This window comes from Rhipicephalus microplus, chromosome 7 (genome assembly GCF_043290135.1).
Source record: "Rhipicephalus microplus isolate Deutch F79 chromosome 7, USDA_Rmic, whole genome shotgun sequence".
NCBI classification, from domain to species: domain Eukaryota; kingdom Metazoa; phylum Arthropoda; class Arachnida; order Ixodida; family Ixodidae; genus Rhipicephalus; species Rhipicephalus microplus.
In genome coordinates this window covers 21,478,182-21,504,765 of record NC_134706.1, presented here as the reverse complement: position 1 = coordinate 21,504,765, position 26,584 = coordinate 21,478,182, and the positions used below count along the sequence as shown (strand labels likewise).

The 26,584-nt window shown below is 45.4% G+C and overlaps 1 protein-coding gene across 1 annotated transcript; it reads right to left on the bottom strand.

Moving 5' to 3' along the window:
• Nucleotides 1–21,448, bottom strand: LOC142766843 (uncharacterized). Its single transcript, XM_075868067.1, has 12 exons — nt 21,358–21,448; nt 20,217–20,338; nt 18,810–18,828; nt 17,901–17,995; nt 16,413–16,694; nt 11,777–11,996; nt 9,206–9,368; nt 7,040–7,152; nt 5,188–5,332; nt 2,602–2,775; nt 2,076–2,201; nt 1–301 (listed from the first exon to the last, which is right to left on the bottom strand). The coding sequence occupies exons 2-12, from the start codon at nt 20,326–20,328 to the stop codon at nt 86–88; spliced, it is 1,665 nt and encodes a 554-aa protein (XP_075724182.1). The 5' UTR covers nt 20,329–20,338; nt 21,358–21,448; the 3' UTR covers nt 1–85.
• Between the last annotated feature and the right edge of the window lie 5,136 nt (nt 21,449–26,584).

Sequence of the window (26,584 nt, the reverse complement as noted above, 5' to 3'; positions counted from 1 at the left end):
TCGAGGAAGCTGCGAAAATTTACTCGTATTCCCAAAGGCAGCATCAAAAGGAACCGAGCATTCAGTGGTGGTCCGACGTGCATATTCAAGTGGCCTCGGCTTGATCCAGACAGTCCGTGTATTCACTCGCATCATTGAATACCGCCCGGACGTAGTCCCGCAAGAGCGTCAGAGTGAAAACCATGGTGAAAGGCTTGAACACGCTCACAGATCGGCAGATAGCGTTGTAGTCGTCGTAGTCCACGTCGTACCCAGCGATGCCGTAGGCAAAGGACAGGTGCAGCGCCCTAAGCTTGCAGAGCTGAGTAAATAAAAGATCGTGGTTGAAAATTACAGCATGGCTTGCCATAAAAAACCTATATTGTTGTGACATAATTTTGCGTGGTTTCTGCATACTACTGAGGCAGTGAAAGACAGCTTTTTTGTGCAAAATACCTTTTTTGGTCGTTGTCATCGAAGCGAATCATGACGAGAGCGTGTATTTAGAACTAAAAGCTGAAATTATACAAATATGCTCGTAGTGCCACAGCAATATATGCGGCCGCTAGAGGCACTGAATCGTCACAATAGAATTGTCGAGAGAAAAAAGTTCGCACAGTTACTCGAAAAAAAATAACGACTTCAGAGATAAACTGAGCCTCATATTAGTAGCATGGTTGATAGTCGCTACATAAATTTTAAATTGATAAATAAGTTTGTAAGATGTCAAATAAAACACGTAATTGTCGAGGTTTTTTTAAAAAAAATGAATGCCTCACGTATAGGTAGCAACTAAAGAAGGCGCCGTAAATTTCCCACCCAGCATGTCATACTTTCTTGGCCACGAAAAAATATTTAAACGCGATGTTTTGGTGGTGCTATGACAACGTCTCAACCCGTGGTGTTGTATTCTCGGAGGCGGCAACTGTAGAAGCTACCTTGATGAAACAGCACTTTTCCATACTGTGGCTCCAGCGACACCCGTGTTTCAATAATTTTTTCGTTTCCGAAATCTTTCATTCCTGCTCTCAGCTTCTGCCTTGTTCAAATCTCTGAACACGAATGTACATTACTGCACAAATTGCTGCCCTTATCATTTCATAGTACAGTGTTTCCAAATAACACGAAAGTGTAAAGGTGTAGAAGTTGCTACTGGTTGACAATGTTTGCGTAGCCATACTTAGGGCGTAGGCAATTCCCACTGCCACACGCAAAATTGAACAGGGTTCAAGCAGTCACGCTACGTTTACCGCAAACCGGAACTTACCCCCACTCCGTATTTTCTACGTAAAATTCTCCCTGACAGTGAAATTCAAGACAAGTGTGACGCGTGCGATGGCATCATTGGGATCAGACACGTGCTGGCGGGCTGTCCCGCGACTCTCGCCGACCCCGAAGGACAATGGCTTTACTGGCAGACGATGGTGCGAAGCGCGCCTTATCAAGACCAACTACGGGCAGTCCAGAAGGTCCACGATGACGCCACATGGCTCGGCCTGACGGTACCGACATGGACGCGGCCCGCCTCGGTCTGCAAAGACCGGGCTTCAGGACACAAATAAAGCTTTGTGAATGAATGAATCACTCGTACACACACACCGAAATTCTCCTCAACGGGGCTGGCTCACTTGGACACACACACAAAAATTTTCTCAACTGCTCTGACGCGGGTCGAAGCCTCCTAAAATATTACTCACCCGGAATCATTCAGACAATTGGTTCGATCTGAGTGCGAGTAACTCATGAGAGGGTTTGGCGAACTATGGTTAGCACAGATTCCCAGAAAAATGGAATAGTATGCGAGAGTCAGCCTTAGAGTGCGCCATCTGAGAACAAATGAACATATCGAGTTGCCTCAGTTGGGTTATGTTCGCGAATTGATCGTTTTGATGATGTTTGTGAAGAAATCTTGTATCAAATAGTGGTTTTCTATTTCTCTTCCGCACAACAATAAATTTTTTCGTCGTGCCTGATTAAACCTATTGTTGATTTAGTCCCGGCTCTGTTCTCTTTTCTAATGTACACAATGAACCAGTTTTAAATAACGCTCAGCTACGTCGACAGTAAAACATTGAGAAGCAGCATTCCGTGCCTACCTTTTTGACAAAGTTGGTGTGGTTGTCGAAGGACAGTATCCGGCCATCCACTTTGTTGTAGTACAGTGCGCCCTCAAGTCCCGATTGAGACTGCGTTTCGTAGGTGAAACTGGGATCCAGGCAGGCCTAATGTGAGGAGGGTGAAAGTGTGTGAAGGACACAGTCAAGCTTATGCGCAGACATGCAGTGTTACAGAGTACAGGTGTGCAGAGGCACATAATACTGCCTCATGCGCCCGCACACTGTCTACATATTTACTCCCGTATTCAAGAACCTCCCTTCACTCGACGCTTCGCCTTCGCTTGAGAAAGCTGATAGGAGCGCCATCTATAGGCACGGCAAGTCACTGCATATCAGCAATAGTCTTCAGTTACTCTTGAGTAGCGCAGCGTGATTTTCAGCCGAGCGGTGACGCAGTGCTCAACTCTGTCAAGTGAAGGGTGAAAGTCGAGTGGAGGAGCGTTTGCGAATACATGGGTAAGTCTTGTCTACATATTTAGGCTTGAAAGCTTAGTCAAGAACTCACTTCAGTGAATTTTCCGAAAGATTCCGCGCTTGGGTCATGCTCACACTGGGACAGAAAATCCACTGGTTGTCCGGCTTTGAGTTTGGTCAGCCTGCCTTTTATGGTGACCGAAATAGCCCAGGTTGCGTCCATGCCTCGCGCAATCATCTTCTCGATGGACCCGGCCGCACTGTTCTGCGTTTTGTAAGACGTGAATCGTCGTCACTCTACTTTATAACATTGTTCAGAACACAACAGAGGCACGTTTGGCGTGTTGGTGTCCCGTGACCAATAAATAATAAGCGCGTAACCAGACGAAGACGGAAAAAAAGCACGTGCGACCCAGGCGCTATTCTTTCAACACTTTCGATGCTAAAGCAAAAATATTGACCTTTCCGGTCAATAGGCAATATTGAAAGCAATCAAGTCCGAAAAATGGGCAGTTGAGGCGATAAATTTACCAAAGCCATCGATCACTCCTTCCAAAGGATTTTGTTGTCTGCGCTCTTAAAGATTGTGTCGTACTTTGCCTCCACCGCTGTGATCGACTTTGGTCACGTGCGAGTTCATTCATTCCACTGGGCGTGTCTCGATAAAGTGCTCAAGGTCAGTGACTGTGCCACACGGTTTTTTCCTGACCTTGTCGGGGTGCGAGCTTGAAATTTATCGCTCCGTATTGTTAAGCATACTCCACTTGAAGTAATACGGGGCTCATAAAAATGGTATTAATGTTGACGTATTAGGAAGCGAAATTTTCAGAACTAAAATTGAGATAAAAAAGTGCATATAATCTACCTAGCAGATGTTTTTATGCTTCTATGAGGCCTGGAAATTTCTGGAGCTATGGCATTCTCTGGCACGCAGACGTTAAAAAACAGTGACATGGTGTTTTCATTCAGCATATTACGACAGACGAGTCGGTGTATACCTGAACAACTGACTTGCGAAGCGAACTGTGAATGAGGCGAAAACGGGCAAGACATGATAGGGAATGCTACCTTGTCTTTTCTATTGTTTTTTTTGCCTTGATTCTCAGTTCACATCACAAGTATCTCCTTTCTTTCTCTCGCGCGTTCGCAAGCGTCTTTGGGGGCACCATACACTTGAATAAACAAAGGGTGTGTTCGTTCATTTATTCACATATCCCCCAACTTTCCGCATTCACGACTGTCCTTGAAGAAACACATTGCTTTCCTTTGGGTGCCACGACTTTCCAACGAGAACATTCACGTGTTTCCTGAAAACACCCTTCAACAGCACCTTGAAATACCAAAAACCAGCGCGTTATACTTTCCTGGCCTTTCGCGTCTTTGCGGCACATTTTGTCACGTCGGCAGAATGCTCACGTGACGTCTGGATGAAATAAGCTCTTGATTGGTCAATATACGAGAGGTATATATATTGTGGATCGTCACCCACCCTGCTCTGTCGAGCAGTGGCATGCTCGTTGTTCATTGTCTCGCACGATTATCGCGTGCAACATACTGATTTTGCTTCGTTTTCTACATATGCGAGTGAGAAATGGAGCTCGAGAATAGGGGTTACACCTACTACTTGCGGAGAGGAGGTCAATATGGTGCCAACCCTATCCCCGAACCCCTCTGTAACCATTTAATTATTTATCAGTGTTTTGACCCATCATCTTAGGTTCGTGCAGCAGAGTATAGTCTGATTGGTTTACATGAATTAATATGTGAAAGTTTAACTGTGATTTGTTATGACAACCAGGTACTACTGTAAACACCAAGATGATGTAGTGGTCATGGTGCTCGAGTTTGAAACTAAAGGTTGCGGGATCGAATCCCGGCGGTGGTGGGCACTTCTCGACGAAATTGAAATGCTAGAAGCCTGCGGTGTGTATTATATATAGCGGTCGGTTAAAGCACTTCACATGGCCAAAATTTGAATCCAAAGCCACCCACTACGCTGTAGCTCTTTGTCATATCATTTCGTATGGTCATAGAACCTGCAAAAATAACTTCTCTTTAAGAAGTGCTGGATCCAATTCGTACCTGACGAAGAGGCGGCTTTCATCCTAGCATTTAGGGGGAAGCTCTTAAATGTTAAGAGCTGCCTAAAACTTCCCCAAGCAACCACGTTGCCTCCTTAAGGCGTGGGTCTGTCCATCTTCTGTCGTTGTCGTACGTAGCCACCGGGATGAGAGATGCGAGATGATGGTAGTTGGAGTGTTCACTAGTTGGGTGCACGGACGGATGGACAGATAGATTAGCAGATGGACGGACGGACCGATGGACTGATGCACGGAGAGGATATGAGCAACAGGGGATGCGAGATGCGAGATGGCGGTACTTGGAGTGTTCGCTAGATGGACGCACGGATGGACGGAAAGACAGACTTGCAGATGGACGGACAGATGGACGGATGGACAGATAGAAGGACGCATGGATGGACGCACGGATGGTCGCGCGGACGGACAGAGGCAAGAACTAACGGATGGACGGAAACACGGACGGATGGATAGACGCTTCGCCCCACTGATCATCATTAACTCCATGGATATGCTGGGATTTTTTTTATATAATCCGTATGTGGTATTCTTTATGTGGCTAATGGACAGTAAAGAATAAAAAAAGCCTGTTTTCTCACCAGGTCAAACTTGTAGTTGCTGTTGGTAGTAAGTGAGTCAGGCCTTGTCAGCATAGTTGGTGGCACCACCCTGCAGTCTTGGAAGGTGTTGTCACCCTCCACGTAGTGACTTAACATGACCACGACGCTCGGTGTGAATATTTTCCTGCTCAAGCGTACGAAGGGTGAGAAGCACGTAAGGAAGCAAGTGAGCGATATTATGGCTGCTGTAATCTGTACGAACAGGACATAACCAAAGTTTATTACTTTTTCTTTTATTAGTCTTGATGTAAAATGATACTATAGCGACTGTGTCTTTACATGTGGTCCGTTTAACATAGATAGATAGATAGATAGATAGATAGATAGATAGATAGATAGAAAGATAGATAGATAGATAGATAGATAGATGTGGCGTGTTTTTTTTCTAAAAGAGTTGAGTATCGTTAACCGTATTAGATGAAAACGCGGTTTTTCACTACTAACATAACGGTCAGACCTTCTGCAACACTTTTCACCTAGATGTTCATGACATGAAAACACCTTCGATGTACATTGCGGCTATAACCTACATAAACTGTCACCGTTGGTATTGCTACTACAATTTGGCTTTGGTGCCAATAGAGGGTAACATTTCATCTGTGCTTAGAACGCCTTTTAATAAGACTGTAAACAATAACGAATAAACAATAAAGTCATATTTGACGAGAAAAAAGCATCCTAACGTTGATATCGGTGCCGTCCTTGGAGGCACGAGCATAATAGCAATAACCAGGAGAGGTAACTCTTGCCAGCGTTTTGTAGTTCTTGGCTTCTAAAGAACGTCTCCAGAAATGCTTCAGCTCTTCTCTTTTATAACTCGTTCTGTGGCGCACCTTTTTAGTTCCACTGCTTCTCCGTCAAGGAATAGATTGCTGCGAAAAGTTTTCAATTGAGCTGTCAACTATATATTTCATATATCTAGTCCTGGAGCGAAAGGACATTACATTGTAGGTCAAAACTCGGAATATGAACACGAGGGGATAGAAACGGGAGAAAATTTGGCCTCTTTGTATTTAAGCCTTGTTAAGCGACATGATGTCTGTGGGTACGTGCGAACCCACAAAAAAAAAGCGAATTTGAAACAACAACATGGTAAGAGAAGTAGGACATCAAATAAACACATTGAACGCAGCCATGTTGATTATCACGGCCCCTACATGGCTAACCAGTTTGTTTTATTTAGCTCAGCTGTAGTTGACCTCCAAATGAATAAGGGCCACATTTCCCCTACTATTTTTTTGAAACAGAGATATTTGAGCGTAAACAACGCTCCCATAAAATTCAGGGCAGTTTCAGTTTCGGAATTATGTTTTTATAGAAAAAAAAATGAATGCCACCCAGAGAATAAGATGGTGAAATCCTAGGTGCATAATAAGTCAGGCACTTTTACCGTTGTACGACGCCAAGCACCAAATATGCTGCTCTCAGTCCCAACTCGGAAGCTGCGCCGAAATGAAAGTCTTTACGCACGATTAAAACTGCGCTTAGGCACGTCCTCTCGTCATTCAACCAAGCAGGACAGTTTCGCTTTTGGCGGGAATTGAAATAATGAAACAAACGAAGAGAGAAAAGTCAGACACGCTTAGGCCTTTGGTACCATTTCTTGTATAGTGAAGGTCTCCGAAACCTATTTCTTTCGAAATTCATGACCATCTAATCTTGTAAAATTTATGATCATCCATTATTGTCCTAGTACACTACTTTTCGACCATTGGTTTAAGGATGTAGTTTTGCACAATTATTCCCCGAAATAATTTCAAGTCGGTCATGACTGTTCACAGCTATGCGTCTTTCGCGCTTTGTATTCAGCCCCTCATAACGCGTAACTTACGGGAATAAGTCGATGTACATGTTTTCCAAGTTGGCGTCTGGAGTTGGTACGGCGACAACGGTTCGGCATTTGCTGGGCCCTGCTACTTTTTTTCGCACAAAGCCATCGACCAACTGCATAAAAAAACCAACAAAGTGGTGAATATACACCAACTCTGTTTCACATCACGTGGAAATGTACACATCACAATGAAGAACACCACAACATGAACAACAAAGAGGAACAATGGGAGGTACTGCTTTCTAGCTCGGCCACTGCTGATCAGCGCTGGCTGGTTCAACGGGTAGAGATGATGGCTAGGGTCAGCGGAGCCCTGGATTAGGAGCCCAACCATTTGAAATGCTCCGCGGTATGAGCAAATAAAGTTTTTTTTCTCTCTCTCTCTGGTGAGTGTTGCTGAATCTAGAGCTCGGGTTTGTGTTAAAATTTCGTATAAACTACGAAAGTGTGCACTACAGTAAAGGCAAGCGTTTCCAGGTCACGTTACCATGACGCCACGTGGTGTCATCAAATCGGACGTCGTCACTCTGCCGAAGGTGTGCTGATCCCGGAGGCGATAGAGGAATATAACGTTTCCACGTGACGTTAGCATGACGTCAGGTGATGTCGTCAAATGACGTTGTCATTCAACCGAAAGCGTGCCGATCACAAAGGCAATAAAAAATTAACGTTTTCACGTGACGTTACCCTGACGTCATGTGAGGATGCTATCAAATGACGTCGTCGCTTGGTCGAAGGTGTGTCCATCACAGAGGCAATGAAAAAACTAAACTTCTCACGTGAATGTTTTCGTTGATTCATGCTTAACGAGAGGAAAGCACCGATCGTTTACTCTGAAGTTTATTATTCGGCCTGCTCTATCAATAAAATACCATTGCCTGTCACCATAGCTTGATGTGACTGTCTACGAGATATGCATCAAGAGGTTCCATTCTCTGGGTGCCCTTGCGATGTTTTCGCACGCACTGCTGACTGGAAGACATAATTTCGTGTTAGCTTTTGAATGACACAACGTTACAACTTTAAATCGGGAGAACCCAAAAGTGCTTTTCACAATTTTTGAACTTCCGGATTTGAAGAAAGAGAGTGTGGTGACCCCTCCCCGTACTGAATTTCAAGCGTGCATGTAGTTCTGAAGTGACAATGCACATGACGCCATATTTCAAATGACATGTGAACGTTGCAAGGAGAATATCTCAAGGGCTTGTTTCATATTTTTGTATACACCGTAACGCCACCAAGAGAGACTGAATCAAAGGCAAGCACAAGGAATTATTTTATTTATTAGTAGCTTGCTACCTTAGTGTAGTAACTATATACAAAAATAGTTGTTATTCAAAGAACTTTTTGAGTAGAAAGTGTGTTAGTCACTCGCCGTCATGGATAGGATGAATTCTGGATAACACTTGCATCGCATTGCACTCCGATTGATGGATTGCACTCCAATGAATTGCACTTCGTTGGATCGCACCCCATAAGATTGACGGGAGATCACCTCCGCTTGTAGGCCTAAGTACGCGTAGTGTCAAGGCTGTAGGTTTGGGGCCTGTCCAAGGTAACTTCTTTTAAAAGTCCACATTTATTTTTACTCATTTATGTTAATGGCTACCTGACACTTTAAACCTATAATGTATCCTATGTAATCATTCGTTTCATTGTCATTTTTATCATTGGCGAAAAATAAAGCGCGGAGACATCCCTGTCGTCCGAACTATATTAACAGTGTAGTCACCGTAAAAAAAAAACATCGGACACGTCGAAATAGGCATCTCGTTTGTGCCCCACGTATTCAATCATAAGAGTTGTGAACTCGGCATAGGCTTCATGTGTAAAAATCTGGAAACGCCGTTGGCCCAGATGGCGGGAGTGTGAAGAGTGTCGCGTCCTGTCGAGCAGAGCACCAACTATAACGTAACCAAGCCTAACCTAACGTAAACGCATTATTTTGTGTTTTGCGTTGCCACTCGCAGATGGCGCGATTGTCTACTGATTCCCTCAGGATCAGACAATTGCGTGTTCGCGTTTTGGAACGCAATTTCGAAACTGGTATGATTGAAAAATTCTGATTTGTCATGTATAAGTTTTGTGCCAAGAGTATTCGCGCTCAATTTCAAAGCGGCAAGATCAAAAACTTTGGTACAAATTCTTTTAAGGAAATAGACGCACCTCCATGCTTTCCAGCATTGCTTGCAGCGATGATTTGTCCAAGCCGTCTGACGGAGTGTCTAGTATGCCAAAGTGGCAAATGCTTTTGTCGAAGAAGTGTTTCAGCACCAAGGGCACCGCACTATCCTTCGTGGAGAGTTCTGATTTCAGCTGTTGGATGTGCCTGCAGGAATTCGAAGTTTGTCGCCCAGTTCAGCGCAGTTCAAAACGTTAATTTATTAAGTTTAGTTTACTAGTTTTAGGCTGAAGGTCTTATATGACATATCAAACATGAAATTGATTGTCTGCGTCGGCGGTAGCAGCATGAACGATGCATAAAGTTCGGTAGTCGTTGATTTCGGTTTGATGACGTCATAGTTATTCTGTGTGCGGTCACAAACAAGCTGGTACAATTTTAGTCATTTTGGGTGAGCAGTTCATAAATAATCGAATATTTTTACCATCACGATGAAAATATTCAAAACAGGCAACACTAGCATTCGTTCAAGTCGCTATATGGCAAACTGCATGTCACGTGAGCGGCTGCATTCCGAGAACAATTTTGTTCCGTGGACCATGACGCATGCATTGGAGTCACTTCAGGTTTTTCAGTTTGTCATTAAAACTTTAAACGATTTCAAGAGGCTGAAATAATGCCGCTGGGTACAGGAGCATCACGTTTACAACATTTGCCAAATTTAGGAAGGCAGCTCATTTGGTTGCCGATAACGACTACGTTCCGTGAACGACGTGACGTGACACGCCCCATCGCAAAACAGGGGTCACTAACTGTGGGTGGGGTTTTCAGTGGGGGACCTATGGAACTTATTTTTAACTAAAATATTAAATATCAGTGCTTTGTATCACAAAAGTGTTCTTTGCCGGAGTTGGTTCACAACGGCTCCGCTGACGTATTTCCGTCACGGATATGACGTTGTATGCGTATACTGACGAATTGCGAAGAAAAAGACTATCGTCTGAAAAAAACGAGGAAGTGAGGTTGTGTTTTGTGCGCGCGCTTTAAAGGTCGTCGTGCTGCACCACCCGCGCGTCGCTATGGGCGCGAGCGTTCCCTTGGCGTAGTGAACGTGCATATCAATGTTCTCTAGCGTGATGGCCCACTCGTGAGCCTGCTGTTGTCAAGATTTGGTCGCTTTGTACCTTTTGTGCTTGCACCACAAGTTTGCTTTGAAGTTGTAAAACTCGAAAAGGGCATGAAGGTCACTTCGCTCGCTGCCGCGCCCGCATTTACGAAAAAAGCGCGCTGCTCACACACGAATGAGTAAGAATTGCGCCAGTTGTTCGCGCTCGTCCCGTGTATACTTCTTTGTTCATTTAATGCGTCTTTTATTTTTCTGTTTGAGCAGCGTGCTTTAAGTGTCGAGCTGTGACAGTCATTTTTCCGCGATCGTCCTTTGTATGCTCATTTCATGCGTGCTTTCTGCTTGAGGCGTGCGCTGCAAGTACCGAGCTGCTTCTCGTTTTTCGCGTGTCATTGCAATCTGTTTCCATAACATTATTTCCTGGCAAAACAGTGCAAAATAAATGCTCAACTACCTCTGCAAGGATACGTTTCACTTTAGTGTTACACCAATTCCTAGAGAAAGGGCATTTTTTAATATATAGAGCAAAGCGTAAAATATTTTTTCGTTTCATTTCTTGCTGACAAGCACGGCTCGTTAGGAGACTTATGTAAAAATTGATATGTGAGGTTTAACGTTCCAAAACCACTATATGATTATGAGAAATGCCGTATTGGAGGGCTCCAGAAATTTGGACCACCTGGGGTTCTTTAACGTGCACCCAAAACTGAGCACATGGGCTTGCAGCATTTCCGCCTCTTTCGGAAATGCAGCCGCTGCAGCCGGAATTCAAACCTGTGACATGCGGGTCAGCAGCCGAGTATCTTAGCCACTAGACCACCGCGGCGGGTAGGCGACCTATGGGTCCGCCGTGGTGGCGTCATTGTTAAGGCGCTTGATTACTGCTACGAAGTTCGCGGCTTTTATCCCACCAAAGATGGTCACAATTCCGAATGAAGATGATATTGTACAGCACCATCTACTGTGCGATTCTGTGCACAGCAGATGCTCACAATCACTGGAGCCTTCCTAGATGACGAGCTTCATTAGCTTATTAAGGCTGTGACACGTAGCATGCCAGATGTTAATATTTGTCAATATTTTGAATATATCGATATGACGTATGCTAAAAAAAGTCGGCAGCAATATTTTTTAACTTCTTACGACATTACCGCATGCAACGTGGTCTAGTACAAGAGAGTCGAGGGTCACAGACCGCGTTTTATGTCGACTTTCGACCGACTGCCAAGCTGATCAGTTCTTTTCTAGCAATTAATCGTGTTACCCCCCTGCAATAATGCCCTCGTGGCGCTGCAGGTAATCATATAAATAAAAACACGGTGCCTGGACAGCGTTGCCTGTGTGTCCGGATAACTGTTGTTGATCAAAGTTACATAAATATCACCCACAACGGGAGATACACATTACCTGGTTCAAATAACTCGTGCAATAATATTAGCCAACTGACTGAGTATTGACTGAGAAAACAAGTATACGATCGTACGCTTACTTGTATGCAAAGCCAATGCCAAACTCGGTGAACTTGTAATCTGAGACACTGTCCAGAAAGATCTTCAAGGCGGGATCCAGATTGTTGGGGTCGAATGGCGTGGGGCCTTTCTTGTACACCGAGTCGTAGAAAAGGTAATCGCAAAGCCTGTCATCTGGGACTACTTCTGGTCCACTCAATTTGGTTCCGATCGTGCAGATCAAGCCAGCCCATGTGTCTTCTGCGTGAGTTCATAACAAAAGAAGCCCGCAAACAAAGCTTGAAGGAAACACTAAATAGAGCAAGAACAAACAAACAAACGAATGAACGAACAAACAAACAAACAAACAAACAAAGGAAGTGGCCAGATTACTGTAGTGGTACATGGCTGGAGCGATCAATTGAAGCTACTTCTTGATCTGGTGGAGCCATCAGAGAACCAGGTTTGTCTAAGGTGACCACAAAACTAACGCACCAAAGTTCATTACATTTCATTAAATACTGGGCTGAAATTTGAAACAGGTACTTTTATAACGGTAACACCACACACCGAGATTGCGGAGCAAAGTTTAAAAACAAAACTTAAGCTTAGGTTTCCTTCTCTTGATGAAATTTTGATTCAAATTTGCGATGTTAGAGTCCTGAGAGAGCAGTTCTTGAATATATTCTGATTAATTGTTTCACTTTAGTATTCCTATACTCGCAAGCCATGACCACTAAAAGCAATTGCCCAGAACCATTAAAAACTCCTAACCTCTGAGCACGCAATGTTCAGCAAAGATATGTCACTACTTCGAAAATATTGTGATGAAGTAACACCAAAGCAACGATAACAGCAATATCGATGGGGCATCGCGTAAGTTGTAACACTACGTGTAATTGAAGTTTGAATCTTTTCCAGTTTAGAGCTTAGCGAACGTTGTCTCTTCCCCATTGTGGTAGTCTATCCCAACGAAGAATCTTTGTCGAAATGCTGAATTCAGATCAACTTATGTTTCCCTCTAACTCATTTGGTCACTTGTGATGACGTCACTAATAGTTGCCTTTTTAGTGTACAAATGAAACGACGTAGGTAGGAGATGTGGTGGCCCCGCCGTGGTGGTCTAGTGCCTAAGGTACTCGGCTGCTGACCCGCAGGTCGCGGAATCGCGTCCCAGCTGTGGCGGCTGCATTTCCGATGGAGGTGGAAATGTTATAGGCCTGTGTGCTCAGATTTGGGGGCACGTTAAAGGACCCCAGGTGTTCGAAATTTCTGGAGCCGTTCGCTACGGCGTCTCTCATACTCATATGGTGGTTTTGGGACGTTAAACCCTACACATCAATCAACCAATCAATCAATCAATCAATCAATCAATCAATCAATCAATCAATCAATCAATCAATCAATCAATCAGTCAGTCAATCAATCAATCAATCGAGCAATCAATCAATCGAGCAATCAATCGATCAATCGAGCAATCAATCAATCGAGCAATCAATCGATTAATCAATCAATCGAGCAATTGATCAATTGATCAATCAATTGAGCAATTGATCATTTGATCAATCGATCAAATAATCAATCAATCAATAAATAGAATCAGGTGATGTGGTGCATATCGCCTATGCGAACAGTGCCATAACCTATTCCACTTAATAAAAAATAATCTATGAAGGACAAACCACAATTGCACCAGTATGCAGCATGTCTATACTAGAGCAAAGAGTTATCACAACTACTGTAAATGAGGCATACAGCCGCGCCATGGTGGTCTAGTGGCTAAGGTACTCGGCTGCTGACCCGCAGGTCGCGGGATCAAATTCCGTCTGCGGCTGCTGCATTTTCGATGGAAGCGAAAATGCTGTAGGCCCATGTGCTCAGATTTGGGCGCAAATTAAGGGACCCCAGGTGGTGGAAATTTCCGGAGCTCTCCACTACTTTGCCTCTCATATTTCATATGGTGGTTTTGAGACGTTAAACTCCACATATCAATCAATCAATCAAAACTATCCGACGTACAGTCACATCGGCGAACTATAAGTTTAGGAATGGCCATTTATCTTTGTGCATTCTGGAATTAATAATAAGAATTCCATGGATCAGCTAGTTACGGCACTTGTGTACGAACATAAAGCATGTGCTGCAAAATATTTTGCGATGCTGAAAATAGTATAAATACTTCTTACGGCACTGTTACTGCATTTTATGTCCGCCATAGTAGACCAGTGGCCAAGATGCTCAGCTGCTGATCTCGACGGACGCGGGCTTGATCGTGGCGGTCGTAGTTCGGTGAAGAGGAAACGAAAAATGCCCGTGTACTGTGCGATATCAGTGCACGGTAAAGAGGACCATAGAGGTCAAAATTTCCCGAGTGTTCCACTACGGCGTCTCTGCTCATAATATCATGGTTTGGGGACATAAAATTACCGATGGTATTAATATCTTTGCGTTTTATTGTCAAGATAGATACCTCTTTACATTTCCTGAATTTTTTACTCTCCTACTTTCGACAGCCAATCGTGACGACCTGTCTTCGAGCGATGTCTCGCTGATCGCGCACGCGATGAGTGTACGAGCCGACGCAATAAATGTAAATGTCTGATGCACAAAAAGGGAAATTCAGAGAAGACATGTTGTGCCACATTCAAGCCATATTTTGAGAAATTTAGTCAGCAGCCTTCACAGGAAGGCGAATGTAATATGTAGTAGTAACTGCGAAATCAGGACCGCATCAACAGAAATGACAGATATTGCCAAAAACTGTTCCAATATTTGACGAAAAAACGCATGTGGAGGCGTTTACCCATGAGTTGAAACCACACATTGGCGGTCAGCATTGCCGACTATTAGCGAACGCTATAATGCGCTTCACGATGTAATATCATTTCCTGTATTATCCTTTTCATTAAGGGCTCGTGCTTTGCCTCATATATAAGATATACAATAATTCCTCATCTTGTTCCCAAGATGTGCTTCAGAATACACTGAAACCTCGTTGGCACGATCGCAGCTCGTATGAATTTCGAGGGGAGAATAATGTTTCCTTGCTCCAAGGCGTTGACAGGCATCTCAGGAGGAACAATCGCGTTTTCAGCATTACCAGCAAGGTGGCGCAATTAGTCTGCTTCGCCACATCGTCATGACGTGGCGGCGCGCTCTCTCATCCCCTACGCGTACTTTGTCCCCGCGGAGGGGAGGGGATGGACGCTCGCTCGCGTGCCCTTATCTCGCGGTAGGCAGGATCGTACGTTTTGGCTGGCCTTGGGATTTCACCCGAACGATTCTGCTGTAGCTACCGGGCGCACAAACGTCGCTGCAATCGTTGCACATTCTCAGTTAACGAAAAGAGCGTGCTTTTCAGGCTCAGCGAAGTAGCCACTGAAATGCTTATTCGCGTTCATATGTACCTGTGATTAAGTTTCGTGCGTCATTTGTGCGTGAGAAACGCGGGGCACGTTTCGATCTGCTTGCCATTCTGCGCGTGACCTTACAATTTGTTGCTATCGCGTTCATCGCTTCACCTATGCTGCAAAGCTGTGACGTTTTCGTTATAAAACGTGTTGCTATGTTGTGCTGTGTTTACACGTTGGTACGTTGTTACACGTTGGTACAAGCTCCGTACTCATGCATCATACATCCTCTGAAATGCGGATGAGGCCCAGCGATGAAGGTGACATTGGTGAAGGAGCGAGGCCTCATGCCTTCAACATGCATGATTTTCGAGAACGCAGGGTAGGTTTTGATCTTCTTGCCAGTCTGCGCGTGACTTCACAATTTGTTGCTATCGCGTTCACTGCTTCACCTTTGCAGCAAAGCTGTGACGTTTTTGCTCTGTAATGTGTTATGTTGTGCTATGTTTATTTACACCTTGGTACGTTGTTACACGTCGGTACAAGTTCTGTATTCACGCATCAGACATCCTCTGAAAGGCGAACGAGGCCCAACGATGAAGGTGACGTTGGTGAAGGCGCTAGGCCTCATACCTTCAACGTGCATGATTTTTAAGAATGCACATAGTTGCCAACTTTGTATTGTTCGGGCGTGACCGAAGCACGTCTCCAATACCACCATAATAGAAAATAACAAAGAGGACGGTTCTAATCACGCCTTCTTATCAATCGCTTGTGAACTGCGCCTGAGGTCTCTTAAGCCGCGGTACTTTTGTGTTATGTGGAGAAGTTACCAAGATCAGAAAGGGGCTACTGACTGTTCCTGTATCAAATACATGCACGCTACGTATATTTACGAGTGCAAGTACAATCTTTGATGTGTAAAAAACTTCCCTAGCAATCATTTAGAGCTGGTTGTGACGTTGCTGTGGCTCTAGGAAACAATGATTGAAAACGTGCGCCAGCTGTCTTTTGTCGCGTGCTAACTTTTCATATTTTATGGTGATACAAATGTTTGATGATACGAATACTTCCAGCAATCCCGTGACATTCGTATCACGAAAATTTCACTGAAATACTGCACGTTATAAACTCCTGGTGGTCAAAATTTGCGGAGCCCTCCGCTATGGCGTCTCTCATAATCATATGGTGTTTTTGAGATGTTAAACCCCAAATATCAATAAATGCACTGTAATCACTGGTTTAATGGCTATAGCGAGCTTCACAATTGTTTTGTATTGCAGTTTGTATGCAGGTAGATGACTTTGTTTATAGTTGATGTACTCACTCTTTGCCGGCGTTGTTGGCAGTTCCGTGGTAGTGCTCCTCGGCCTCGTGCGCACGCCAGTTATCTCTTCGGTAAATGGCGTTTCGGTGTCCTTTTCGGTGTTCGCTTCAGTGATCTTTTCCTCGGTGGTTGCCTTGGTGGTAGGTTTTGTCGTGAGTGGGGGTGCCGTACTTGGAAACCTGAATTCAGGCACGAAGATCGTCAGGGCATTCGCCCCCCTCTTGTCTTTAGAGATCTCGGGCTCCTCGCCTCTCAAGGTTGTCTGGTCGCTGTATTTCGATCCTGAGAATTGAGCAGCACTTATTCAGTCAAGCTGAAGCCATTCTCGTAATTTTAGGGTTCTACGTTGATGATTTCAAGATTTCTAAGAATGCGTGCGGGAGGATTTCTCACGCGCAATCAAGTTGTTCGGCTTGCCCAATGACAATCTTGAGTTGGTAACGCTTGTGGCCGTTGCTGCATTTGAAGTTGATAGTTGTGGCCGTGTTTTATGAATGCGACAGCAATCGTATGGATGCTCTGTGCATTTTCGCAGTTGGCGTCGGTGGCTTCACGAGGTTCTGTATAAATTACAAAGTCTATAAGACTTCATGCTGCACGTGAAAGTTAAAGAGTTCCCGAAGATAGCGACTAAAGTTCGGATGAAACTCACGGGATCCACCTGCTCCGAAATATCCAGTAAGCATTTTGACAATCTATACGCAGTTCGGTGGGGTACAGCGTATTTTAGAGGCCGGACGCAGTGAACATATCGCGAAAAATATTAGCCATACCAGGCGAAGGTCTCATACCTCTCAAACCTCGGTGTTATAAGCGCTTGATTCGCATTAAAGAAATGAACAGAATGGGGGACGCGTTGAGTGTTCCGACGGTATATGTTTGCTCAGGCTACGCCAGTACAGATTATGAAGTGGTTTTCTGCTTTCCTTACCTGGTACAAACATTGCAAAGTGTTGCTATTGAATTCACATCTTCGACTCTTCAGAGCAACAGTGACTTTCTTTTGTTTGACAGGAGACGCGCGTGGCGGAAACGTCCTGCCCCCCTTACCCTGTAGTGGTTGCCCACGGAGATGGCAGACTATTTGTAGGGTGTAACTATAAAGTCTAGGTCAGTAGCCTTGTTTGCCGAGAAGGCAATCGTCTCTCACGGGTAGATTAGATGTGTCTTTCTAACAATTCATGATGGCTTCGGACCAACACAGCGGACATACGCACACCTACCGTCGCGCAGAGACAAGTGCAAGTGTCGGAACGCGGCATTTTTATCCCACCGCATACGTTCAGCGAGTGTGTGAGTTATAATATGTGTGAGTTAACAGTGTTTCGAGCGAAATTGAACACAAATGGAAGCAAAAACTAAGGGATGCCGAATCGGCCTTGATGTTCTTGCAAAGTAACGTGGAAGGGTATGTATAACATGCTATGCCATGCTTATTTTTCTGGCATGGTTAAGCACTGATTTTGAAAAAGCTCGATGGCTCCTTACCACTGGCTAACATGATCACCATCACCGACATGGCGATGATACCGAGGACGATTAGTACTGCAATCAGCACTGTTGCACCTCTCGGGCCAGCATCTCTGCATGAGAGAATATACAAAGTGAACGGAACAGCTCCATGATGACGTTAATATCGCGAGACATCATGATATTGATGAGGCTGCTAAGATAAGTGCCACCAAATGATGGCGTTTCATTAACGCTAAACCCTGAAGTGTGAATAAGGGGGGAACTCGCTTCAGGTTGTTCTCACAAATGACTGCAAGTGCCAAGACATTTCATACCTGTTTGAGAACACTCGCCTGCTAATCGTCCGCCAATTTCTAAAGCAGTGCCCAAACCATCATGTGCCAAACTGATTGTTCCCTTCTTGGCAATCATGGTCATGGATTGCCTGGTATCAGAGGTGCCTTATGTAAGCTAAAAATTGCCTCTCTATTTGTGCATGAATGATTACACAGTGGAGGACGTGTAAACAGTCTGTTCTACGCGTATTGTGGCTCCTGTGAGAGCTCGCAGATTTCAGGCAGTGAGTCCTGCTTACCGAGGAATCTGGACATATTGGGCTTCAGTGCACTGCCCTGGATGATGGCCTGTTCCCTGGAAGATACCCTGCTCCATGATACCGGGTCGATCAAGCCCTTCTAACTAATAAAACCAATTTGTTCATACCTTTACACTCAGTTTATAGACAATCGTGTTTACACTTGTGTTATTCGGTCGTTTTCTTTCCTTTTTTTGTCCAATTTTTTACTATATGTTGACGTTTCTTAAAAGATAAGCAGACGTTGCGTCTCTCTAAGCGAACTTGTACACCCATTTTCTGTCCATTTCCATCAAGTCTGTGTTTTTTTATTAATACCAAATGAGAAACAAATAATTATGTGTACTTACAGCGCATCGTCCTTGCTTCCTGCAAGAAAAAAACAAGGAGGGACAAAGGTGGCGCAAGTTATATAACACATATTACCCCTGAATTATTGTCATAAAGTTCACGTTGAACACTAACCAGTTTGTAGGCAGAACAGAAAAATTGGAGAACGCTAGATCCCCGCCTTTAAAAGTAAAGCGCAATGGCGTTATTGGACCCCGCGGGCATTTTTCTAAGTTTATTTCTCAGAGAGGAGATGATCATTTTTCCGCCACAACCAACGATTATAGAGAAAGAAGCTCTTTAGCGCTATTGCGTTAAAATGTATGCAGCTGGACTCAACGTGAGTGCAGAGCCGTGATTTGCCAGCCCGTCATTGATGCTAGCGTGCCAAACGGTGACGTTAGCGCTCTAAACGTGCTGCTTGCGCGGTGTCAACGACTGGGTAGAGAAAGCATTTGTGAGGTGGAGGCACCCTCTCGCCTCTCCTTTTTGTTCCCGCTGACCTCACTCCACTTGCCGGCGCCCTCACTTCTGTTACTACCTTACGCTTTGTTTTGCCCTCTCCACCCTCTTTTCCCTCCTTCTCATCCTCACCTCATCCTTATGTCTTTCTCGTATGTTTTTTTTCTCTGCGTGACGCAAAGCGACACATGACATAAGGTGACTGTGCTTTGTAACTACGCTACGATATTTATTATGTGTTTCATTATGCGCAAAATATGATGTGTATTTCGGCAGTGATGCTCTCTTTTCTTATTCTTCACTAACTTCTCTGTAAACTATGTGCTTAGCCATTATGATATATTTGTTGTATGTACTCTGAAATGATTTGTTCCAGTAGTGAATGTTCTTTTTTTATGTTTCTCTTATGCACATTCCTGTTTGATATGAGTCAACTTCACTCCTGTAATAGCACGCAAAGAGCTGACAGTATCAATAAATGAAATGAAATGACCGCAGATGACGTGGTATGACACGATACGACGTAGCCCCGCCGCGGTGGTGTAGCAGCTAAAGTACTCGACTCCTGACCCGCCGGTCGCGGGATCAAATCCCGACTGCGGTGGCTGCATTTTCGATGGAGGCGGAAATGCTGTAGGCCTGTATACTCAGATTTGGGTGCACGTTAAAGAACCCCAGGTGGTCAAAATTTTCGGAACCCTTCTGTATGGCGTCTCTCATAATCATATGGTGGTTTGGGGACGTCAAACCCCACATATCAATCAATCAATCAATCAATCAATCAATCAATCAATCAATCAATCAGTCAATCAAATCTCGATATGACGTCAAGGGCACCTTAAGTGCTTCCCACTTAACATACTGGCAGTTGAACCAGTTGAACATGGTTGTTCACATCAGGAGTACGGTTTTTGTGCTTAACTTGGAACTCGAGAGAAGACCGAATGCTGGGGCAATTTTGTTACCTGAGGAGTATTCAGATGGGTAGGTCGGGGGTGGAACCTGGTTGACGTTTTCCTGGGTCATCACTGGTAGGCTCATCGTCCGAGGTAGGGCCACGGGAACACCATCCGCCATGTTGATTGCGCTGAAGCATAAAGTTGTATATAACTGACATTAATGTCTCATTGTGCTGAACGCCTGCTACTTTCCATGAATGTTATAGAACTAGGAATGACAATGGCTAGTTGTCTACGTGAATTTGCACAAATTCTACTTTGTTAAGTCTGTCATACTTGCACATTGGCAGCACATAGACTAATAGGGTAACCAATGGCTGTAGTGCTCGCTAGCAATGGCATTGTTTTTTTTGTCTAAGTTTTTTTAGAACTTTCATGGTATCAGAAGGAATCATAAGTAAAGATAATGTATCTCTGATTAGAAGGTGCAGATAAGGTACATCTGCATCTAGATTATCAAAGTATTGTTTCTTCTTTTGTGTATGCTACTTCCAAAACGCTCACTCAATTTTGTCGCATACCACATCACAGCGGCGTCAGTGGACATCCACAGCTTTGCCTGCCATGTTTTTTTCCCGAGGGAGATCTGGTACGGGCGCAGTTCATTCACAATCAGTTTCAGACAGTAATGTTCATGTTTTTGTATGAATAAACGTGGCGTAGTTCAAGAATAATTTTGTACGTAGCTTAAAATAAGTAAGTCAGGCTCCACGAAGTTTGGCGGTCTCGACTTTCAAGGAGATGAAGCAGCTCGCGTGACAGATGCTGTTTACATAGCAGTCAACCACACAAACACGGAGCAGTGGCCGCCGCAATAACGGACGTGCGTGTGACTGGTCGTAGAATGTGGGGCTTAGATACAACCCTTCCGCGACAAGTATGAGACGACGCAGTTCTTGCCAGTAATGTCTATAATTGCCCGCAGTTCTCTTGAAACAAGGTGGTTCGTTCAAACTGTCTTGTCAATTAATAACACAGGCTGCAGGCCTGCTGCTTGCTTCATTTCAGAAAGAGGATTTTAGTGATCCGTTATTCCCAAGGTGGTCTCAGTTAAGATATCGCATCCTTTACCAAGTAACAGATTCGCACGGCTTTTCAAATGTCCACACCAATCAGTTTGGGAACAACATGCAGAAAACTCACTCACCTGTTCAAATTGCAGAAGAGCTATCAAGAGACTAACGGCGGTTTGAAGAGATCGAGTGTGATTCACCACGAAACGGTTAGATCAGTCTCGAGACTAGATGATGGTGATGATGATGATGGTGGTGATGAGCCTTTAGCTTTGCTGACACTCACCCACAAAGAGAACCAGGCGGCAGGATCATCAAGTGAGTTAGTTATGAGTCAGACATTCAGGTAGTCTCGTAGCCGGAAATAATAATAACAATAGGCTAACAAGGTAACCTTCTTGTTGCCATTATGTACGCACACACGGCAGAGCAAACCTCCCTGTGGCTATAACCTAATGTAATTCATCCGAACGATGATAATGATAATGCCGGGGCTGATGATGACTACCTCTTCATTGCGAAAAGCCATGATTAGGTTATACATCTAGGCAGCTCGTATTATTGAGAAATAGTAAAATGAAATCGAATTATTGAAATGAGAGCATGATAATAATTATTAGAAGCGCGTCCGATAAATAATGTTATTTAATTCGTGCGTCGTTGAAACTTAGAAATGTAATATTTGTCTTGCTCAAGGGAAAAGTGTGAAATAGATGGTTGGCACTACGTTCAGCTCATTGTCAAGAAACATGTTCGCACAATAAGATCAGTGTAGAAGACGGTTACATCGGTTTCGAAATTTATCGGAACAAGACAACAAATAAAAGAGAGAACAGAGTACTGGTAGCAAATAATGAGAACAAAATTGGTAGGTTGGTTGAACCCAAGAGAAATGGCTCAAGCGACCACGGGTTATCGGCCATGAATCGCGCGGCAGTGGGGTTTTGGGGAAAAAAAAGAAAGGGGCTGCTCTATTTTTTTTCGTCTGTTTTCTACATGAACGAAAAGTTTACTTGGGCTAACAGACTGTTAAAAGTTGTTATAAAAGTAATAAATATTAAAAATCAAAAAAATTCATTTCATTATTTTAGGTTTAAAATTTCATAGCTTACCTAAAAAAGCATTTACCAGTCTCTACGTTGCATTTTTGGCCAATCCCCCAAAGTGGGTACGTGCCATGTATCTGGGATAACAAAGTAAAGCAAAGCAAAGCGCTCTCGGCCTCTTGTTTCCTGTGCTGCAGCTGTCTTGCTTGCCCTGGCGAGTTTCTTGCTGAAACTCCCCCGAAAAACACGCTTGTTACATTTGGTGGAGCGCTGATGGGTCGTTCTCCTTTTCGTCCTGGAGCTCCGCAATCATACTTTACTATCTGCCCCCGGAATGGCCAAGGACGCCGCTCCTTCCCAAGCACCATTTACGGTCATCTGTGCTGGGACGCTTCGTCAACATGACCCTCCGATGTTTAGCGGCACCGACGAACTTGACGTCGAAGACTGGCTGGTACAGTTTGAGCGTGCTAACGGTCCGAACAAATGGGATGACCCTGCTAAAATGACGCGCGTCAGCTTCTATCTGACCGATGTGGCGAAGCTATGGGACTACAACAATGAAGCCGAGTTCACCACCTGGTCGGCATTCAAGCAAATCATCGCTTCGTTCTTCGGTCGGCCTGGATTGCGCAAGCTTCGCGCCGAACATCGCCTCCGTTGATGATTGATTGATATGTGGGGTTTAACGTCCCAAAACCACTCTATGATTATGAGAGACGCCGTAGTGGAGGGCTCCGGAAATTTAGACCACCTGGAACATCGCCTCCGTGCCAGAGCCCAAAGTAACGGTGAGACGTTTACGAGTTATATTGGGGACGTCATCGATCTGTGTAAGCACGTGAATGCATGTATGGTGGAGTATGACAAAATAAGGCACATACTGAAAGGCATAGATGACGATGCATTTCATATGTTGGTAGCCAAGTTCCCTCAGACAGTAGCACAAGTCACTGAACTGTGCCACAGTTTTGACGAGGTGCACAAAGAGCGCCTTTCTATCCGTCGCGCCGGAATTCACACAGTGTAACTCTCATCTTGGGAAGCTAAAAGTACTGGCGCTGAATATTCCACCTTACTGCCGCAAATTAAGCAATACATCCGTGAGGAAGTGGCTCGTCAGCTCTCTTGTTACGTCTGTCACCGAGAGTCCCATGGCACTGGATCACTCGCTCCATTGTGTCATTCAAGTTCAAGTTGCTGAGGCGGTTCCACCTCCTGTACCACCAACGCAGCCTGCAGCGCCTCTCACCTATGCTGAGGCTGTTACCCGTTCCAATGCTCTACCGTCGTCAACACCATCCGCCCCAGTCACCAACTTCTACTCACCACCACGCCTTGTTCACTCAATACGCCCAGTTCTCTCGCCTCCCGGACCACCTCACAACCCTCGGTGCACTCCAGACAACAGGCCCATCTGCTACGCCTGCGACATTCCTGGCCATGTTGCGCGTCACTGTCGTCGTCAGCGCAATGTTTACGCCAATTATTACATCCCCAACCTCGACTACATGCCACAGCAGCCAGCATACCCTGTATCCGCCGACTCATCGGGAGCTTATTCGCGCCGTGCCAGTTCCCCCTCACTTTGATCTCCTCCTCCTCCTCCCTTGCGCCGCTCCATTTCTCCTATGCTCCACCGTACCAACACCACGGAAGAGGAAAACTAAAAGCCACAGTTCCTGAGGCACGAACTGCGCCCTCTTCGAAAATTTCAAGGTCTCATCTTTCGCCTCCGAACGAGATCGCGGTTATTATTGATGGTGTCGCGACGAACGCTCTTGTCGACACAGGAGCTGCCGTTTATGTTTTAAGTTAACTTTTGTGCAGCAAACTGAAGAAAGTGACGACACCCGTTTATTAACGTGCTCGCAGCTCGTTAAGTATGTGGCGGCGTGCACGGCAAGTCTTTTTACCAACGACGCATTCTACATTGTGGAATTCGTTGTCCTACCAGATGCGTCCTATGACGTGATCCTCGGTTGGGACTTCCTTTCTACACATGATGCACTCGTTGACTGCGCTGGAGCTCGACTCACTTTGTCTCCTTTCAGTACCACAGTCGTCGACGTCCCGAGCCCGGTGCCTAAATTGGTTGTCGCTGCTGACGCTATCATTTACCCATTCTCTGCCACCCTGGTGTCCGTTTCCTCCGACTCAGTTTGTGATTTGACCGCCCTGTTTACACTGTCTGAAGACTGTGCACGCCGACGGAACCTCATACACCCATTTGCCGTCGTTACCATCGTGCATGGTGCTGGTGTGGTCTACGCGTGCAATCCCTTTCCTTGCTCGGCAACTCTGTTACGCGGCGAATGTGTTGGACACTTAGACAGTTTTGAGGCCCTCTTCCCTTTGGATGCAACGTGCGAAAAGACACCATTGACGATAAATGCCGTCACCTCCACCACGGCTACAACCTCCCCTGTCCAAGACATCCTCCAGCGTAGCATCGATAACGCGCTTACGCCAGTCCAGCGCACTAAGGTTGTTCAACTGCTTGAACGCTTCATGCCTCTTTCGACGTTGGCCAGCCATTATTGGGGCGCACGTCTGCAGTGACTCATCGTATTGACACCGGTCATCATGCTCCCCTGCGACAGCGTTCCTTCCGGGTATCGCAGGCTGAACGCCGCGTTATTAGCGACAACGTCGATGACATGATGAAACGTGGCGTGATTCAGGAATCGAACAGTCCCTGGGCCTCTCCTGTTGTGCTGGTGCGGAAAAAAGACGGTTAAATAAGATTTTGCGTCGACTACCACCGCCTAAACAAGATTACGCGAAAGGATGTTTATCCCATACCCCGCATCGACGACGCCCTGGACTGCCTCCAAGGAGCCGAATATTTCTCATCACTGGATTTGCGCTCAGGCTACTGGCAAGTGCCCATGGCTGAAGCCGACCGTCCGAAAACAGCGTTCGTCACTCTGACGGTTTATAAGAATTTAACGTAATGCCTTTAGTCCTTTGCAAAGCGCCTGCTACTTTCGAAAGGATGATGGACACTATTCTCAGAGGCCTCAAATAGCAGACCTGTCTATGCTACTTAGATGACATAGTGGTTTTTTCTGCAGATTTCCCATCTCATATTGCTCGCCTTGAAAAAGTTCTCGAGTGCCTCACTAACGCCGGCTTGCAGTTAAACTTGAAGAAGTGTCATTTTGGTGCCCGTCAGCTTACCATCCTTGAAGAAGGAATTTTGCCAGATCCTGCCAAACTTCAAGCGGTTGCCGAATATCCCAAGCCCTGCACTCTAAAAGAACTCCGAAGCTTTATTGGGCTGAGTTCGTATTTTCGGCGCTTTATCCGCAATTTCGCCTCCATTATATCCCCCTTGACACAGCTTCTCGCCGGCAGCAACGACCTCTCAGCTTGGAGTGCCGATAGCGACGAGTCGTTTACGAAGCTTCGCCTACTCCTCACGTCTCCCCCAATTCTGCACCACTATGACCCCAACGCGCCTACAGAAATACACACGGACGCTAGCGGTGTCGGCCTTGGTGTGGTAATCGCCCAGCGAAAACCAGACTTTGGCGAGTACGTTGTAACATATACCAGTCGTGCCCTCACAAAGGCGGAGTAAAATTACTCCGTCACAGAAAAGGAGTGTTTGGCAATTGTTTGGGCAATCGGTAAATTTCGCACCTACCTCTATGGGCGTATGTTTGAAGTTGTTACCGACCACCGCGCGCTATGCTGGCTGTCGTCCTCGAAAGACCCGACCGGATGCCTGGCTCGCTGGGCTTTACGAATACATGAGTACGATATACGTGTGATTCATCGCTCTGGACAAGAACACTCGGACGCCGACGCCCTATCTCGATCGCCACTACATTCCGACACTGCCGGCAACCCAGCTTTCACTTGTTATTCACCATCTCTGACCATCACCAACATGCCAGAAGAACAGCGCAAAGATCCCTGAATCGCTTTCCTGCTTGACATTTTGTCTTAACGGGCCCCAAACTCCGCCTCACGCACCCTACGTCAAGTCCAACACTTCGAACTTCGTGAAGCCTTGCTGTAATCGTCGCAATTACCTGACCGAAGCCAGCAGGTGGCTCCTCGTGATCTCCCGTCATTTGCGCGTGGACATTTCCAGTGCCTTCCACGACGACCCTCAATGCGGTCACACTGGCTCGTTCAAGACGTACTCGCGTCTTCGCTTGAGGTACTACTGGCAATGCATGTATCTATACGTTCGTCGGTACGTGCAGTCATGCCCTGCATGGCAACGTCGCAAGGTTCCTACTCACAACACCGCTGGCCCTTTACAGCCATTGCCCTGCCCTGCTCGACCGTTCGACCACGT

Bases quoted from the DNA above. Each gene is read 5' to 3' on its own strand.
- LOC142766843 (XM_075868067.1), bottom strand. From the start codon at position 20,328: ATGGCGGATGGTGTTCCCGTGGCCCTACCTCGGACGATGAGCCTACCA. The intron at 11,997-16,412 runs GTGAGTACATCA...GAACTCACGCAG, and splicing joins GCCAACAACGCCGGCAAAGA to AAGACACATGGGCTGGCTTG. The intron at 5,333-7,039 runs GTAAGTTACGCG...ACGCTTGAGCAG, and splicing joins ATGTACATCGACTTATTCCC to GAAAATATTCACACCGAGCG.